The following is an 18858-nucleotide window of genomic DNA, read 5'->3' as shown; positions in this document are numbered from 1 at the left end:
TAGAAACCAGGATGGAGAACATGTCATTCCAACCCAGGCTCTTAGAACAACTGGTCTACAGGAGGCAGGGATACAATGCCACAGCATTGAAGGCAAAGGCTGAGACAGATGAGGGGAATACCTGTGGGCCTCATGTGAGCTAGATCGGGGAAGGGCCTGATTGGGCTGACTGTTCCAACTGGTGCAAGCAAAATTAGAGTGGACAAGGGTTGGTAGGGCTTTGCCACATCATCAGATGGCAGAGACTGGCACTGGGGGCAAATTCTGTTAGGTTGAATGCCAGAACCACTTGGAGAGTGCATAATCCGGGTACGGGAGTGGCCTAGTAGGGAGATAGTGGGCACCTCCCTTGTGGCTAACCACTCTCACTGGAGAGCACGAAAACCAGGACAGGGGCAGGGGTTGCTAAACAGAAACGCACCTGCCAGTATGTGTGTGGGCTGGATAGTAGGCTGGTTGGGTCGAACTAGGCTTCAATGCCCATTGACAATAACCAGAGCTTAATGGCAGGTGGGAAAGACTGAACAAGCCTGCAATACATACTTGTATTAGAAACCAGGATGGAGCACAGGACATGCCCAGCTAGGTTCTTGCACCAACTGGTCTGCGTGACCCACGGACGCTGAGCCACAGTGTCTAAGGCAGGGGTCACGACAGGTGACGGGCTGTGCCAAGCTGAGTCAGAGCAACCACTGGCATGCTGAACACTGGCTGGGAACAGGCCCAGTTGGGGAGCTAAGGGAACAACCCTAGCTGGGTAGAGATTCCCGCTAAGGGGCGCACAGGCTGGAATAGGGCTGCATTCTGATCAGGATACAGCTGTAGTCTCCCTTGGCACAAGTGTGGACTGGGACGTGACACACCAGGCTGGGTCAGACTGCAACACCGTCGGGTGTTCTGGAGGACCAGGGTAGATGTGGGATGGACTAGGCTAGGTCTCAACCCCAACTGAGCCATATATGAGCTATATGTGGGTATGGACGAGCCGTGGCTGTGCTGAAACATCCAACAACAAGAACCAGAATGGGTTGAAGGCCAGTTAGGAAAAGCCACTGATCTTGCTAGGACAGGAGGTGAACTGAGTAGGGCTGGCTCATGGACCCCCTGGTATGCGCAAAATCTGGCACTCTGAGGGGTTCTGATGGAGGAGCCTGGGCAACTCCTCTGACAGGACACAGACCCTGCAGGTAAGTGCAAGAAGCATGGAAGGAAACAGCCTAGAAGAGGTTATGGAAAGTGTCCCACTGGCATACATTTGGCAAGGTTCAGGGGCAGACCAGGCTGAATCAGTTCACGTCATCCACTGGCAAATCCGAACACTGGAACAGAGTGTGGGTCGAGCCAGGTTCGGTCGCAACAAAAGCTGTACACAACACGGAATGCCAAGGTGAGGTTGCCTGTGCCAGATGTGACTGCAGCACCCAACCAGCACACTTGAGAATCAGGAAGGGAGGGGCAGAACTGGCAGGGGAATAAGGGGTGGTTCCCTTGCTGGACAGCTACTCCCACTGGAGAGTGTGAGCTGGGATGGGGACAGACCAGACTCGGCAGGGCTACAGCACCTGTGCGCCTCATGTGGCCCAGATCAGGGAAAAAACAAGCTGGGCTGATTATTCCTACTGTCGCAATCTACAGTTAGAGTGGGTGAGGGTTGTTGGGGCTTAGCCGCAGCATCAGCTGGCAGAAGCTGGCACTGGGGGCTAGTTCTGTCAAGTTAAACCACAGAACTACCTGGAGAGTGCATAATCTGGGAGTGGGAGTGGCCTGGGAGGGAAATAGTAGGGTCCTCCCTCTTGGGTTACCACCCCCCACGGGAGGGCATGAAAACTAGGGCAGGGACTGGGGTGGCTTGAGAGATACCCAACAACATCCATGAAGGCTGGATAGTTGAGCTGGTTTGATGGAACAAGTTTTAATACCCATTAACATGTATGAGAGCAGAAGGGGATGTGGGACAGACTGGACTAGTCTACCACACATACTGGCAAACCAGTGCAGGGTTGGGCCTGGTGGGGTTATTGTGGGTCGCTCCGACTAGGCTGCAGCCCACATTGGTCTGTGTAAGGGCCGAGTATGTGCTGGGCAGAACCAGGCTGGACTACAGCACCCATTGGTTCCAGTGGAAGACAAGGATGGAAACAGAACCAACCCAGCAATTGCAACCACCAGCTGATCAGGGCAACAGACTGTGCTGGGCCCTGTGCTTGCTATTACATACAAGAATCTGGTCCGGGAACACCTCAGACAAAGTTTCTTTGGGGATCCCCCCAATCGAGCTTCCGGACTCAGAACCCTAACCATCAAAAGACAGAGAGAACAAGTCAATCAACCACCTCAGCTATATGTTGGCACTGAAAAACTGGGCAAATGGAGACTCTATGATGGACTATGTCAATCAGTGAATTCTTCAACAGCCTCATTGTGCTTGGAGTGGTGAGAGTGGCAGCAATTCAGAACTGTTGAACTATCAAAACCACTTGAGCAGGACCCTCGGAGCATGCCCCACATCCGGGACCTGGGGTGGGTGGGAGACTGGATGGGGCTTCTCCCTTAAAATCCCCTTTTACATCAGATATATTAAGGAAACAATACGGAACTAATTGTCTTGTCCATCTTCCTGTAGCGTTTGAACCTTTGTACCTTAATTATGTCAAGATTGTCAAAAAATAAATTTAAAAATTATATCAGTAAAGCTCTACCTGGTAATCCATTTTCAAAAACAATTTGGCAAAACTATGGTATACCAATAAAGAAGATGGAAGGAACAATACAATAACAAATATTTGCTTGGACATCTGCATGCACAGAGTAATATGCTGGCAAGGTAAAAAAAAAAAAGGCAGATGGAACTATCTGAATCACTAAAAAGTATCATGAGAAAATTCCTAGGAATTAGAGAATCTTCCATTATATAAATGATGCTACAATACAAAGAATAATAAGAAATACAAAGAACCTAAAGCACAGGAGAACAATTGAGAAGATATATCAAAATCTCTATGTCAGGATTAACAGGAGGTGGTGTTTTGAGCTTTGGCAAGTCACCAATGATCTGGCCCTCGAAATCTTTATCTAAGGTATGAGTATGTTGATTTTGAAATTGGTGACAGGGATTCAAGGATTACATTGATTTCTCATTGGAATGGATTATGTTCACGCTTGCTTGCAATGTAGACTAGCAAACAGTGAAGATGTCTATGTGTGCTAGTCATTTGATAAGCAGGAAATACCCCCAGCAAGCAAACTATTCTACTCTATTAATTAAGGACTTATACTGAAGAATGAATCCCAAACTACTACTTTCCCAGGGAGCCTGTAAAAATCCTGTTAGAGCATTTCAACGCTGGTTCTTCAAACTGGTTTACTGAAGAATCTTGGCCTTTTCTCACAGTAGATGGGGCTTGTGCATCAGGAATGACTGCCCAGTTAGAAAGACTGGCCAGGATCACTCTACAGGGGAATTATTTTGAGGCTTATTCACACATATAGAGTGCTTGGCAGAGTTTTTGGAATTGTCTACCTGCCAAGATAAGTTTTCCTATCACCAGCAACAACCTAACAATTAGGCTGAAAGTAGTCATTAGCAGGGTGTGAATTACATGTTTTCCACAGGGGGAAAAAATCCCCAAACTATAAGGTAGTCCTATGCTATTAAAATTTTGACAGGGATAGAGTATCAACGAGGGGTAATAGAGTTTGTTTCAGCTGAAAAAAAAAAACTGAATAAGCTGATTCCCAGCAATTATACACTGTTCCCCATTGCCTCTACTGTTTATTACTATCTGCTAAAATGGAGACTTTGGTTAAGTGTAGGATTTTTCACAAAAGCTTTTTAACCCAGATTAGGTCTGTGGTTTCTAAAAAAAATTCCCTCCATCTCCTTGTGTGAAGCCCCAGAGAAAGAATCAATAGGATTCAAAGATGCTATGTCAAAGAATCAATTTCTTTCTCCTTTTCTCATTTCCCCTTATCCTTCTATTATTCCATTCCTTCTTCTCTTCTTTTGTCTCCCTCCCTAAATTCTACCTTCCACCTCTCTTCCTTCCCATGTGTTCAACAAATGCTTGAAAAGGTCATAACATATGACTGCCAAGGTACCAGCTAATCTTTTTTTTTTAAGATTTATTTTATTTTCATTACAAAGTCAGATATACTGAGAGGAGGAGAGATAGAGAAGAAGTGGAGCTGCCGGGATTAGAACCAGCGGCCATATCGGATCAAGGCGAGGACCTTAGCCACTAGGCCACGCCGCCAAGCCCCCAGCTAATCTTTTTTAAACAGGCTTATATATTTGAAAGAATTAGAGAGAGTGAGAGAGAGAATCTTCCATCCAGTAATTCACTCCATGGATTGCTGTAATAGTCAGGCTGAGCTAGGGTGAAACCAGGAGCCAGGAGTTATTCAGCTCTCTACAAAGCAGGTTCCCAAACACTTGATCTATCTTCTACAGTTTATCTCAGTATACCAGCAGGGAGCTAGATTGGAAGTACAGCAGCCTGGGCACAAACTGGTGCCTATATCGGATGCTAGCATTGCAGGAACAGGTTTTATCCACTATGCCACAATGCTGGCTCCCATCCAACCTATTGTTTAATAGTTCTACAACCTTACAGGGAAGGTTTTACATATTCAGAAGGCTTTATTTAAGAAAAGCCTCTGTCTATTAAGCTGAAATATAGGTTCTTATATAATCTTACACATAGATTACATTAAAGCAGAGTATGGGTACACTACCCAAATGCCTGCCATAGCCAAGGATGGGCCAGACAATATAGGAGCAAGAAGTTCTATCTGGGTTTCCCACATATGTGGTGGGTACCAAAGTACTTGGTTCACCATCTGCCTTCCCATGTACATTAATAAGAAGCTCAATCAGGTGGAGGGTGCTGTGGCATAGCAAGTAAAGCTGCTATTTGTGACGATGGTATTCCATATAGTACTAGTTGCCTTCTCCACTTAAGATTTAGCACACTGCTAATGTGTTTGCAAAAGCAGTTGAAGATGGTCCAAGTAGTTGGGCCCCTGTCACTCACATGGGAGACCTGGATAAAGCCCTTGCTCCTGGCTTCAGCCTGATCCAGTCCTGGCTGATACTGCCATTTGGGGAGTAATCCAATGGGTGGAAGATTCTCTTTTCCTCCCTCACTCTGTAATTCTGCCTTTCCAGTAAGTAGAACAATTTTTTAATAAGAAGGTGGATCAGAATTAGAATGACTAGGGCTTGAGCCAGAACTCTAACATGGAATGTAACTGTTCAAAGTTATGATTTTACTGTGCCACAAAAACCACACCTAGATTGTTATTATTTAATTTATCCAAAGAGCCTCTTATCCTTTCCTGCTGTCCTATTGTGTGTGTGTGTGTGTGTGAGAGAGAGAGAGAGAGAGAGAGAGAGAGAAACAAAAGCTCTTATTATTTCCATATTGTTAATGCTTTTCATTGGTGTAGTTCAATTCTGAAACTTTAATATGCATAGAAATGACTTACTGACTTGAAAGGTTGTCTGAAATCTCAGGGTCCTATCCTCAGAAATTCTGACTTCATAGAATGTGGTGGGATCTATGAACTGACCTTCAAGCTTATAGTGTATACCAGTGCTGTTAGTCCTAAGGCAACCCTAACACAAGGGCACTGGGTTCATTGATATTGCATCAAGTTCCCATACCACAGCTGATAGAGATATTGACTGCTAACAGTGCACAGTTGTCTCCATCACTATTTTACTAAGTTTCCTCTAGACAACATCCTAAATTCCCTGTTTCAGGGAGTACTGTCTAAGCAAACTGGGTTTGGTTTTGTTTTACTTTCCCATTGATCCTACATGCTACAGCTAACATAAGTAATTCATCTTTTAAATATTCAGCACGTGAGTACAAATGTTGAAATTCTTGTACAATGTTTGCCATTCCTCCCTGCTTTTTGTCACTGGCAAATTTGATAAGAATGTTATCTTTACCTTCCTCTATGCTATGCAGGAAAACATATTGGATAGGGAAGGCTTGAGATTATATTAATGTGAGAATTTGCTAGAAATCCTCTTCTAAGTTGATATGTGCCTATTAAATAGCACAGGTTTCAAAGTTGTGTATTCAAGTTGGAGCACCAGCACTGCATAAATAAAGTGGCATTTCCACTTTGTTAGGAAAACAGATATTACTTATGTATTAACAAATCACCTCTTATTATAAAAATAAGTGTAAAAATGATCCCTATGAATTCATGATTATTTTTCACTTCTTTTAGGGTAAAAATTGTAGTTAATCATCTTCTGGGGAGTTTGCTTCATTTAAAGGTTTTTCAAAATAGAGTGTGACAAAATTGAACTTGAAAAGCTAACTCTGTTTCACTAGGTAAATCTGAAATACCAATATAGATGAATAACACAGTCCCTCAGGAAAATTATGGTTTATTACAAGTCCAAACCAATGAAGGTTATAATCTCCAAAGACGTTTGAGTTGAGTCCATCTTACTGTTGGTGTTAGCACTGTTGTGTGAAACCACGGACTGGACAGAGTGAGGTAGTGAGTATTCTAATTAAGGATTTGATGAAGCAATGGGTAAAGCTGAATATTAGAAGATATCTAAAATACACACCATGGCTTTGAATGGGGAATTCAATTCCCAGTTAAATTAAATAGTTTTCATCTCTTTGGGTGAATACTGATGATAGACATGAAAGTATTACTTTTAGTTTCCGGCTACTGAGGAAGTCACCATGTACCTTGAGTCATTATTTCCCTAGTGTTTTTCCTTAAAAACATAATACTCACACAATTTCTTCCAAATAAAAATAATATTGTACAGGTGGGCATTTAGCCTTGCAGTTAGGACACTGGTTAAAATGCTCACAGCCCATACATATGGGCCTTGGTTTGACACCTAGGCTAGGCTTGGCTCCTGACTTCTGCTTTCTTACACCACAGATCCTGAGCGGCAGCAGCGGGGATGGCTCTCAGGTGTGACTGGGAATTCTGAGAGTAAACTAGAGGATGGCAGGTCTCTTTGCCTTCTCATGTCCCTTTGCCTCTCAAATAAGCCAGTATTTTTTTTTCCTTATCATGGTAGGGAAATTGAAAATAAAAAATAAAAAGTATATATCTGAAATTGCTTTCAACTCTTAATAAATGGGAGGCAAAATAAATCTAGGCTTGGTGTATTTCAAAATACGATGAAAGGAAATGCTCAGTGTGTTAAAGATGATTCTTTATCTAAATTCTGGAGATTTTTAAACAAAAAGTGTCACTTTATAGCAGCGTTTGGCAGAGGGGATGAAGTTATACATAGAAGCAATCTCCAAATACAGAACAATGATTGATTTTTAAAAATGTCAAAATAGAAAACTCAAAAAGCACACTCTGAGCTCAGAAGCCGAGTAAGGAGCTCTGTGGTTCAGAAACGCCACAGAAACATGGGATAATGCCTGAGGATTTGGACACTTGGTACTTGTCAGGAGCTGAGATTATATGAGTCTCAAGTATCTGAGAATGCTCTATATGAGACAATACCTGAGCTAGGCTACTTACTTCAGTTAGTCAGAGAAGGCCTGAGGCTTCTCTATTCATGACAGAGGGTTGCAACACACACACACACACACACACACACAGTCTACCACTGAGCACCATGCACAGTTGCTTAGACGGCATCCTTGAGGAAGAGATGATTGGGAAAGAAATGAATTTCAGAAAGTCTACTAATACCTTCTTGTCCTCTATAGTCTATAATACGAGGAATTCATTTGGAAAAATACCTTATGAAAAGACAGACCATCCCTACTACATCACTAAATAAAGCTAAAAGATTCCCAAGCCATAAGACTGCTGGAATTGTACAGTTAAAAATGAAATCAAGTGAGGGTGTTGTAGCATAGTGGGTAAAGGCATCATGTGTGACACCAACACTGCACACACAAGCAGCAGTTCAAGTTCTGGTTGCTCCAATAATAATCCTGCTTCCTGCTATGACCTGAGAAAAGCAGTAAAACATAGTCCAAGTGTTTGTGGCCCTGCCACCCAAGTGAGACACCCATTTGAAACTACTGACTTTGTCCTGGCTCAGTCCTAGCCATTGTGACCAACTGCAGATTAAGCCAGACCATGAAAGATCTTCGTACGTCTCTCCCTCTCTGTGTCTCTTTCAAATAAACCAATCAATAAATTTTTAATAAGGCAAATAATGATCTCTACTTACTAAAGTAATTCAAATTTCCAAAAATATGGTGTAGCTAATTCTTGTATTTTGCATATTATTTTAAAGACATGTTTTTGAGAATTATGCAGATACAAAAAACACCAAAATGTAACTGAAAGCAATATAACAGATTCTCTTGCTAACAACAGTACAATTAAACTATGTAAGGATAAATTTTTTTCATTTAATTTTACTGCAATAATAATAAATTTATAAATGGAGAAAAGCTATGGATATTTCATGAGTAAACTATAGTTAGCGGCATTTGGAATTATGTATTTTGTTGTGTTGGTACAACCCAGTTCAGAACTATCAGACTGTGTTAGCAGAAAAATGGCTACTTGGCTACATCACCAGGTAATTTTCCACACCAGTAAATCACCAATGACATGGTTCCAAATGTTTCCCTTTGTGTGTAATCCCTGCAAGTTAATTACTCTAAAGGAGGTAACATAAAATGAAGCAATTATCAATATGAACGTTTCAGACCCATATGGATCACGACACTTGTTGGCCCAGTGCCCCATGGTTTCACATAACAGGTATTATATTATCCTATTGTACTATGACAAAACTCTTGGGCATCAGGCTTATTCTCAAAGCCTAGAAGCTTGGGTCTTTGCAGTATAAAAATGGGAGTGTCTTGTAGCTATACATACATCATCTCCTAAAGGGGCAAAGGAAATGGCCTCATACTGCCAAAAGAAGTCTGCCTAAAGAAGTTGATTCTTTTTTTAAAAAAATGGACTGGATGACATATTTTGCATAAGATGGATTGAAAATAGGCTTCTCTAAAATGAAAACATTGAACTGGTGGCATTAGGATAATTTATTTGTATCTCTAATATTCATACATAAACCATGATACAAATATATTATGAGCAGTTTTCAACTTATTAAGAGATCGTATCTTAAATAAACATCCTGCTTGCATCCAATTACATTCTTTCACATAGTTTCAAGGAAGCTAATCTTCCTGTGCTAAAATTTTGGAAACTATCCAAAACCATGCCTTGCCCAACATCTCAGTAATTCTTTCATTCCACATACAAACAACTGTTGAGAATTATTATTGATCAGGAACAAGGTATTGGTATAAAATAATATAATAGTTTGATGATAATCATAAAGTAGTTTCCTAGGTAATTCAAGACTCGAAATTTCAAAAATGTGTTGAGAAATGGATTCATCTGAAAGAGAGAATGTAAGATTCTCTTATCAAGTTTCATGTCTGTTCCCAAGTAGTCAAACAAACAATTTTCACTGGTTATTTGTTTTCCTTACAGTGGTTATTTGCTTTCTTCCCTTGGAGAAAAAAAAAAGAAAACACTGAGCTTCTCTTATTTATTTTTCCTTCCAGAAAAAAACTGAAGCATGTTTTCAGGAATATATCACATATGTAAATATCTCTGAGGTCTGAAGAGGAAGAAAGCATTGAGAACTAAGAGAAGAAAGAACAATCATTTTAAGGACAGAATTTTTGGGCCAGTGTGAAGGTCAAATGAACATGGAGGTTCAGTGATGTTGTAACACACAGAAACATTGGACATGAACTCTGATACAGGAGATGAAATGCCTTGCTGAAAGCAGAGTAATGGAGATCAGGAGTATTAATGGTAGTGAAATCAACAGACAAAGCTATCTGTAATATGTAGAGAATAAAGAAAATTCAAAGTGGAATACCAACACTCAAGACTGTATACAGGAGAAAGTCTACACTGAGTGCTATGACAAATTTCAAATTCTTATCTTGAGCAATCATGCTGAGCCATTTTCCAGTACTGAGGATATGTATATTGAAATATTTACTTCATACATCGATTCAAATGCAATGTGGCCACATCTTTCTCCTGATATCTTCTAGCTGCTCAGACTAAAATACTGGAGTTCTTCTTGTCTCCTGTCTTTCTCACCACTATAATTCAACTCACTATAAAATGTTTTGGGTTCCATTCATCAATAATAATAGAATATAACCATTTCTCAAGCCCATTCACCTCTCCTTCTGATCCCAGATACAGTCACCTCTTGACTGAACTATGACAACAGGGTTTCTAATCATTTCATTACTTCTCTTTATATTAAAACAGAGGAATGAAATAAGTCAAAATATGGCACTTTTCATCTCTAAATGACTATCACTAATTTAGCATAAAAGCTAAAATCTCAAGAGGAGGCTAAAAGGCCTAGCAAAATCAGATTTATAATCTCCATGAATTCATTATCCACTACATTCTTGCTTACTTGATCCATTCCTGCCACACTGATATCCTTAGGTTTCTTCCAATATGCCAAGTGTACTCTTGCCACAGTGTCATTTAATAGGGCATTCCTGGAATAGTTGGTGTTGAAATACCGTTATGATTCATATCCCCAGGGAACTTAGACTTTGCTTAAATGTCACCTTTTCCAGGGAAAATTTTCTTTACCATGAGTTTTAAATGGTAGCTCTTCACTTCCACATACCACCTCTCCCCATATTCTATTGTTTCCTCTTTAGAGTTGCACTTATCTTCATTTGATATAAGACACACACACACACAGCACAAAGCAGTGGTGCTAGGAAAATAAATTTGGACTGAACCAAAGTAGAATGAGGAACTGAAGAATAGGTAACAATGGTATCAATTAGTGCTTCAATAAATTAGATGATAAGGGGAAATCAACTAGCTAGAGGGAAGAGGTGATATTATGGAAAATTCTTTCAGGACGAGAGAAATTTGAATATGAAGATTAGTTGAAAGGGAAGTATAAGAAAAAGGAAGAATCCAGTGTGCAGCTGCTCTAATTATTCTACCTGTACACATCCTACAGCTCAATGCTGTTTCCTCCTTTTCTTGTTTCTTAGAAGAGGAGAAAGGACCAAGGTATAGAGAAGCAAGCAGTGACTTACAAGCACTTTCTAGGTTACCAAGAAAATATAAGCAATGATATTTTATAGGTTATTAACTACTATCAGTGTCCATTAAATTATTAGGAAAGAGAAATGGATTTTGAGACAGTATTTTAAGAAAATGTGCATTTACATGTATTTGCATGCTGATGTATAAACATGCATGAATATGTATAATTATAGGCATGCCTAATATTTCATAGGCTTAGGATGATTTTTCTGGTATCTAGGAGCTTAGGAAACTAATTTACTGCCGTGTTCAACCCTCTGATGACACCACCATTCCTTCTGCTTGATGAGCCCGCACCTGGCTGGTTGGTACTAGTGGAAGCTCTCATACAGCTAGACAGACAATTCAGAGTTAATGTTCAATTCTTGTTTAAAGAGTGATCCTGAAATAGAAATAAGGAAATGAAATATCCTGATAGTGTCATCATAAAGTCATCAGCCAGATGGCAATCCTTGAAATCGAATCCTTAGAGCCTTCTCACAATAATTTGTGATATCACATCTAATATTATCTTATTCACAAATTCATATCTATTCACAGAGACTGAAGAGAGAGAAATGAACTTGCAGAAGCACCCACTTCTGGACTTTATATGCTAACATGGACTCTCCAAATAATATGATAAGTAACAAAAATATTTTTTACATAGGTCAAAGTGATGATTTATGTTCTGATCTTATTCTAAGTTGCAGAATTTGATAAGCATCCTTCTTTGCACGAATAGATTAAGTCCTCTTAAGCACAAATGTCTATATTGGTCTTGAATTTGAAAAAAGCAATTTTTAAAAGTTCTGAGCAAAACCAAGGGTGGAAAATGAGGCTCATCAATCTATTAATAAATGAAGTACTAACAGAATACAACACCAGTTCCTTTTTAAAAATTGTATCTTGAAGCTGTATCTTGCCCAGGTGAGGCACTAAAGTTTCTTCAAGTTTCATTTTTGTATCTTATTTAACACTCAAACATTTAAACCTAAATTGAAAATGTTACTGCTTTAAATAGGCTTCCACACGTACAAAAACTGGATAGATGTATCTATATATTGGAAGTTTCAGTGCAGTCAATAATTAGTGCTCAGTAATGTGACAGTATGTCATGTGAACTCTGAGAAACGATGAAATCAACATGATTTCCATAATCTCTTCTGTTTAAAAAGTCAGTGTCAGAATATTTTCAGAAACAAGTCTCTTTTTCCCAAAAATTCAAACGTCAATATTATTGATCGTGTCATTCAAAGATGATTTTATAGGAATGACAACAAAATTAAAGGTACCATCTTGCCATCACCACAGTTTTGAATTTTTAAACACCAATACTAAAAAATGAGTAAGTGCAAGAATGAGAGTAAGACCAAGAAAATGCAATAATATGAACCACTATGTAAAGAAAACAATTTTTAGTCACAAAATGTGGCAATATCTTCAAAAGTAAAACAGAACATAATGATTATAAATGAGTCCTAACTGTTTAGGCAAACACAAAGGTAACCCAAAACAGAACTAACAATAAAAATTTCTGTGATGATAAAAATGTTTCACTTTACACTATCGAACTGGGTACTCACTATTTTCACATGGCTCGTTAACACTTCAAAGATGGCTAATACGACAGGAGCAAGTGAATTTTTTTACTCAAATTACAGTTCATCTAAATTCAAATAGCAGAGACTATTGCTGGTCTAGTTATTACAGAAACAGATCAAAACATGAAAGATTACATAGAGTCCTCTTGTTCTTTCTAAGAACGGAGAGTAAAAGAAGTGGAGATGAAGTCGGATTTGGCTTAGCATAAACAGTAGACATGAAAAGCATACATAGAATGTGGATGTTAATGAAAAATACCATTAGCCAATAGAGTCCAGTTTTCCTATGTTTTCTCTGGCCAGAAGTGCTAGCAAGCCCAAATGGGCCATGGTTGCTATAAATTCATTCTACCATTCAGTTTTGTGACAGGTATTTCTTTAGGGAGCTTCACATAGCCCAGGCTACGGTATATTAGATTTCTATTTTATTCTGTTCACTTCCTTTGTGGGAGACATTTTTACTGGCTGGCTCAACCTCAATTCTTAGGCAGCAGAGATGACTATGTTATGAAGTTCTGGCTCTCAAATTCCTGAGGAAACCATTGCTTTCTTAATAAAAGCATTGTTTCTCTCCTCCTTCTTCCTGCTGGAATGTAAATTCTGAGGGAAATGCCAAGAGGAATGCGTAAATTTCAGGGATGACATTGCTGGGCCACTGCACATCTGTGAACTTCTCATTGTGTGTGAGACAAATACACCTCTGTTTGAAAAGCTATGGTAGTTTTTATTACTTCAAAGTGAAAGCCAATCCTAATGCATACAGTTTTTTTTTTCTCTATGTTCGATCATTGACATACCAGGACAAACATACTTAATTCTTTCACTTGCCTAGTTAATCAAAAAAGCTTTGTAGTACATTCCAATCTAAGGGCTCAGCAATACAATTTGTGGGAAAGCCTACAATGTGCATGCCCTTACAGAATTTACATTCTTGAAGGAAACCAAGGTCAGTCAATACTTGGGTACAATGTACTGAGATAAGCACTATATTAGAAGACCATACAAGTGTGAATTCTGGAGTTTGACAGAGAAGTCTTCCTGGAGGACCTGGCATTTATACTGAGATCTGAATAATGACTAAAAGTTAAGAAAGAAAAGAGGAGGGAATTTTATACACCAGGTCAGCAGACAATAGAGAAGTCAGAATAAAGGTAAAGAGAAATGAAAATATCTCAATGTGATTTTATTGCCTGTGAGAGAACTGAAGTAGTAGGATTCAGGAAGAACAAGAAAGCAGCCTGGAGTCCCAAGGACAAGCCAAATCATGCGATACCACAGAGCCACTGAAAGAATACATTGCCTTTAAAAAAGCAATGGATAAGCTATTAACAGCTTTACAAATGGGAGGAGGTGGGCTATTGGAATACGTGTATACACTATATTTAGGATGATGTTTCTAAAATCTATTTAGAGAATGAGTGCAGTGTAGAAAAATCTAAACAGGGAAACCAATTAGAGAATTCAGGCAAGGCATGGTAAGGAACAGGGGTAAAGAGAAGTGACTAGATTTGTAATCCATTTAGGGAATCAATAATGTTGTGATAGTTTAGCTGTACGAGTTGTAGAAAAAAAAGGTCAAGCATGACTGTTTTCTAAATCAAACAACTTTATGAGTATGGTCATATTCAGCAGATAGCGAGCATGAGGAGAAATCAGTTGCATTTCAACGGGGAGGTTAGAAGAGAGCAAACATGACATGAGCTTTGGACGTAGTCAACTTGAAGTTCCCGTGGAACATTAAAATGGAAAGAAAGCAGTAATATACAGACATGTAAAACCAAAAAGACCATTCTACATTGGTTGGTCATCAACAGCTGAGTTTATACAAGTGGATGAACTTGTGTAAAAAGTGTGTTTAGTGAGAAAAAAACAAGGAAGAACCCTGCCAGCAACGTTAAAGGTGGCTTGGTGAAGTGAACTTTCTTCTTGGCCAACTAAATAACAAAGTTAGCTTCTAATTTTCTAAGTTTACTCATTTCAATAGCAACTATACACTTCTCATTTGTTGATAGTCTAGGGATCAAGTTAAATATATATATATATATATATATATATATATATATATATATATATACACACACACACACACACACATATATACACATATATATATAGGAGGGCCTGGCACAGTAGCCTAGCAGCTAAAGTCCTCACCTTGAATGTGCCAAGTATCCCATATGGGCGCCACTTCTAATCTCAGCAGCGCTGCTTCTCATCCAGCTCCCTACTTGTGGCCTGGGAAAGCAGTTGATCATGGCCTAAGGCCTTGGGACCCTGAGCCTGCATGGGAGACCCAGAAAAAGCGCCTGGCTCCTGCCTTCGGATCAGCTCCACTCTGGCCTTTGTGGCCGCTTGGGAAGTGAATCAGCAGACAGAAGATCTTCCTCTCTGTCTCTGCTCCTCTTTGTATATCTTCCCAATAAAAATAAATAAATCTTTAAATATACACAAACACACAAACACACGGGAAATTCTTCCCTGAAAAGTCTCAAGATCTTAACAGAGTGAGTTAAATACCTGAGAGAATTGCTTGGGGCCCAAAAGAGCATGGGAATATGGAGAAGGATTTTATTTGTGAAATAATAATACAGATGCAGATGAGAAAAAGATGTGTGTATCGTTTTGGAATTCTCTTTTAAAAATATTTATTTTTCTTCATCTGAAAGGCAGAGACACAGAGGTTTTCCACTTACAGTTTCACTTTCCAAATGACCACACCAGACGGTAGTAGGCAAGGTCGAAATCAGGAACTCAATCTTGTCTCATTCATGGGTGGCAGGCACCCAGGTAGTTGAGCCATCTCTGTCACCGCCCAGAGCGTATCTTAGCAGGAAGTTGAATTTGGAAACAGATTTGGGACTTGAATCCAGATATTTTGTTCAGGTGTCTCAAGTGGTATATTTAAGAGTTACACTTTTTGGCTCCTTCCCATTTTATATTTTCTAAATTTATCAAATTAACCTCTGGTCTTTTTTTTTTTTAAATAAATTCATCTGAAGGTATAGTTATATATATAAAATAACTATGCCTCTTTCTCTTACATATATATATGTGTGTGTGTGTGTGTGTGTGTGTGGAGAGAGAGAGAGAGAGAGAGAGAGAGAGAGAGAGAGACATAGTTTTATATATATGAGAGAGAGAGTCAATTTGCTTGTTCATTCTCCAGATGACCAAAACAGCTTGATCTGGGCCAGGCCAAATAAGGAGCCTTGAACTTTATCTATCTGACTCTCCCATGTGGGTGGTGGGAGTATAAGCACTTGGGCAATCTTTTGTTTCTTTCCTAGGTACATTAACAGAGAGCTGGATCAGAAGTATAGCAAGTACATACATGCATTCTCATAGATAAACCGTATAATGGAGACTAGCATATGGGGAAGTGAAGATATTGTATGTTGCAATAGACATCTCTACTTCTAAGGGAAAAGATTAAAATATACCTTGATAATATGATTCTAGACTTTCTGCCTTTGTCTATACCTACAATGGCATGAAGCACTTAGTCGGCAGCATGTTAGATTTGTAGCTGAAGGATGACACTACCATAGTAACATGGGGGAGATGGGGAGAAAAAGAAAGTAAAGGGAGTGTCCTTATACCTACAAAGCTGTACCATGGGAAATAATGGGAAAAAAGAAGTGTAGTAACAAGGATTCAGTGTTTTATGGATGGCAGCATCAAGGACAGAGACTTAATCCACTGAGATACAGTGCTGGTCCTAGTCTCTGATCTTAGTTTGCATTTTCAAAGGGAAAGAGGATTCTGTTTGATAAATTAAGGTTTCCCACTGAAATTTATTGACTGACTTTGTGACACTTTCTCATAACAATCATATGTATGACTGTTCCCAAACCTAATCCCAAACCAAATATACATGTGTTTAACTGAATAGATATTGAGCTGTATTTGGAGAAGAAAGCTCAAACTTTGTCCTTGAGAGAAGGCAATAACTACTTTTTCTCTAAGTATAAATTTGTATTAAGTTCCACATCTGTCCACCAGGATTTTTTTTTGATAGGTTCCCAAACAGAACTCCCCAACTTTTGATTTAGGTATTCAATCTTCTGTGTCATGCTTATCTGAACCTGCTATCTAGAATTCAAAACTCGAACAGCACTGTTCTCCATGGTCACCAGTTTAAATCATGTTTCACTGGAGTTTTCAGTCTTTAACCTGTAGTTCAGTTTCAAGATGTACCTGGTTTCTTAATTTCCATATGTCAACAACTCATTACTCCTAAGATTTCAGACTTTCTCTTCTTAAAATCTATTTCCTCTTTCAGTTGTGGCCTTTTCTCATTAATAAAGACTATTTTGACATCCCCAGTAGTTTGTGTCATTTCTGGAACTCACTTTGCATTGTAGTCTTTTTCACTCTTGTACAGGTATTATTTTTACTTCTCTTTTCTGACACAACTCTAAATACTTAATGAGCCTTATCGAGCCACAGCATGCAAAGCAATGCTACATTTTCAAAGGGGAAGGTCAGCATTTAACAAATATTTACCAGCAACCTTTCAAATTACATGCTGCATCAGCTGGGGAATACATTAAATGAGAAAGATACAGTCTCTGCCCACAGAAAGTTTACAAAAATTTGGAAGACAAATGTTAAACCATTAGTTACATAATTCATGTTTTTACTTGTAATAAGTACTAATGGAAGAAAAGTACAAAGAGTTATGGGTCATACGTAGCATGGATAATAAGGAGACTGAACCTAGTTTGAGAGAATAGTATCTCTTAGAGCTTTCACTTTCCATAGATACATAAATAGGAAATAAAGTTTTGAGTCTTATTGCCCTTCAGGAATTTTCCGCTTGGGAAAAATTTTCCCTTTGCATGTACACAGTGAGGTACAATGATTATACCATGGACAACTAACTCCACCATGAAATGTATGTTAACTTTTTGTCAGGTTAAAGACAGGGCAAATTGTGTCATAATAGGATAGAAAGACATTTCTTTGGATAGATTTCTCAAAGAAGATACATGTCTATTCCAGACACAACCACATATTTTGTCTTTTTTACAATGTCTTGGTTATGTCACCAACTTAACTGTGTGCAGATCAATTGGATCACACCTCAAGTCCTTCACCACCAAAAACGAGAGGTTGAGCCAAATCTGTAAGCTTAGTTGAAATCTGTCATTGTGCATCTTCCCAAGCCCCAGGTTAGCAGGACTGAGCAAATCTGAAGTGTCCATCCAACATCGCCACTCCATCAGTACAGTCAGCAATAGTTGTAGAAATAATATAGTTCCTACCTTTTCTGAATGCTTCCCCAGGAGGCATTGATGTTCTCTGTGGTCATGTGCACTTTTCTGGTATCATCTGCAGAATAATCTCTTAGAAGCTTCAGTGCTAAGTCATTGGCCACATCTACATTTATCTGCCACTGGCGGAGATCTTTGGCTAATTGCTAGAAATGTATATGGAAAAGAGAATTAATATCTGTTTTTTCTGAAGTTTATAGTTTATTAAAATGCTTTAAAGTGCTTCTAAATTCTCAAGGCAGAATTTGCCTACACAATTGCTTCTACTGTACCAGGTTATTTCGTTAATCATGACAAACTAAACTCATTTTTCATGATCAAATATTCCAAATGCAACATCTTAAGCAATACCAAGTATTACGTATTTTGATTCATAATAATTCATTGGAAACAAATTGGGCTTAATAGTTTTATCACAGGAAAACTGTGAAAGTAAAGTCTTATGTAATTGTCAAGTATCTGACATATAACAAAATTGGAACATTAGGAAAAAAACCACATGCATTTGTTTCTCTCTTCATTAACCTACTGAATTGTTTATGTAATTAGTGCCATCTACTGGTATTCAACTAAACTTGCATATAGAAAACATTGAACAACAAAAGAACTATGGTGCCATGCTAGATATGAACTTTTTTGAAGCATTATAATACTTTAAAAATATCTTCATTTAAAATTAGAATAAAACTAAAGACAGAATTATATTGCTAAGCCAAATCACCTTTACCTTTTTTAAAATGGTAACATTGGATGGTTAAGCCATTGAGCAATGGACAAAGGAGCGAGAGCAAGCAATTTACACAAGAAAAAATAATGCAATGATTTTATATATAAAAAAAAGGTAAAAACTGACATATACAAAGAAAACAGAGTATGAAATCAGCAGGGTACAATATGATAGCAATGAG

At 38.8% G+C, this 18858-nt stretch overlaps 1 protein-coding gene across 5 annotated transcripts in view; it reads right to left on the bottom strand.

The window, feature by feature from the left end:
* Positions 1-18858, bottom strand: part of DMD (dystrophin) — a 1951117-nt gene that overhangs the window by 511852 nt on the left and 1420407 nt on the right. For all 5 annotated transcript variants that reach the window (XM_058659083.1, XM_058659078.1, XM_058659079.1 and 2 more), the window contains one exon: positions 17942-18096. In XM_058659083.1, the coding sequence (XP_058515066.1) occupies positions 17942-18096 (155 nt within the window). The remainder of the gene's footprint in view (positions 1-17941; positions 18097-18858) is intronic.

This window comes from Ochotona princeps, chromosome X, assembly GCF_030435755.1.
Source record: "Ochotona princeps isolate mOchPri1 chromosome X, mOchPri1.hap1, whole genome shotgun sequence".
Taxonomy (NCBI): Eukaryota; Metazoa; Chordata; class Mammalia; order Lagomorpha; family Ochotonidae; genus Ochotona; species Ochotona princeps.
Note: the sequence above shows the minus strand (reverse complement) of the source record. Positions and strands in the feature narration are given on the sequence as shown.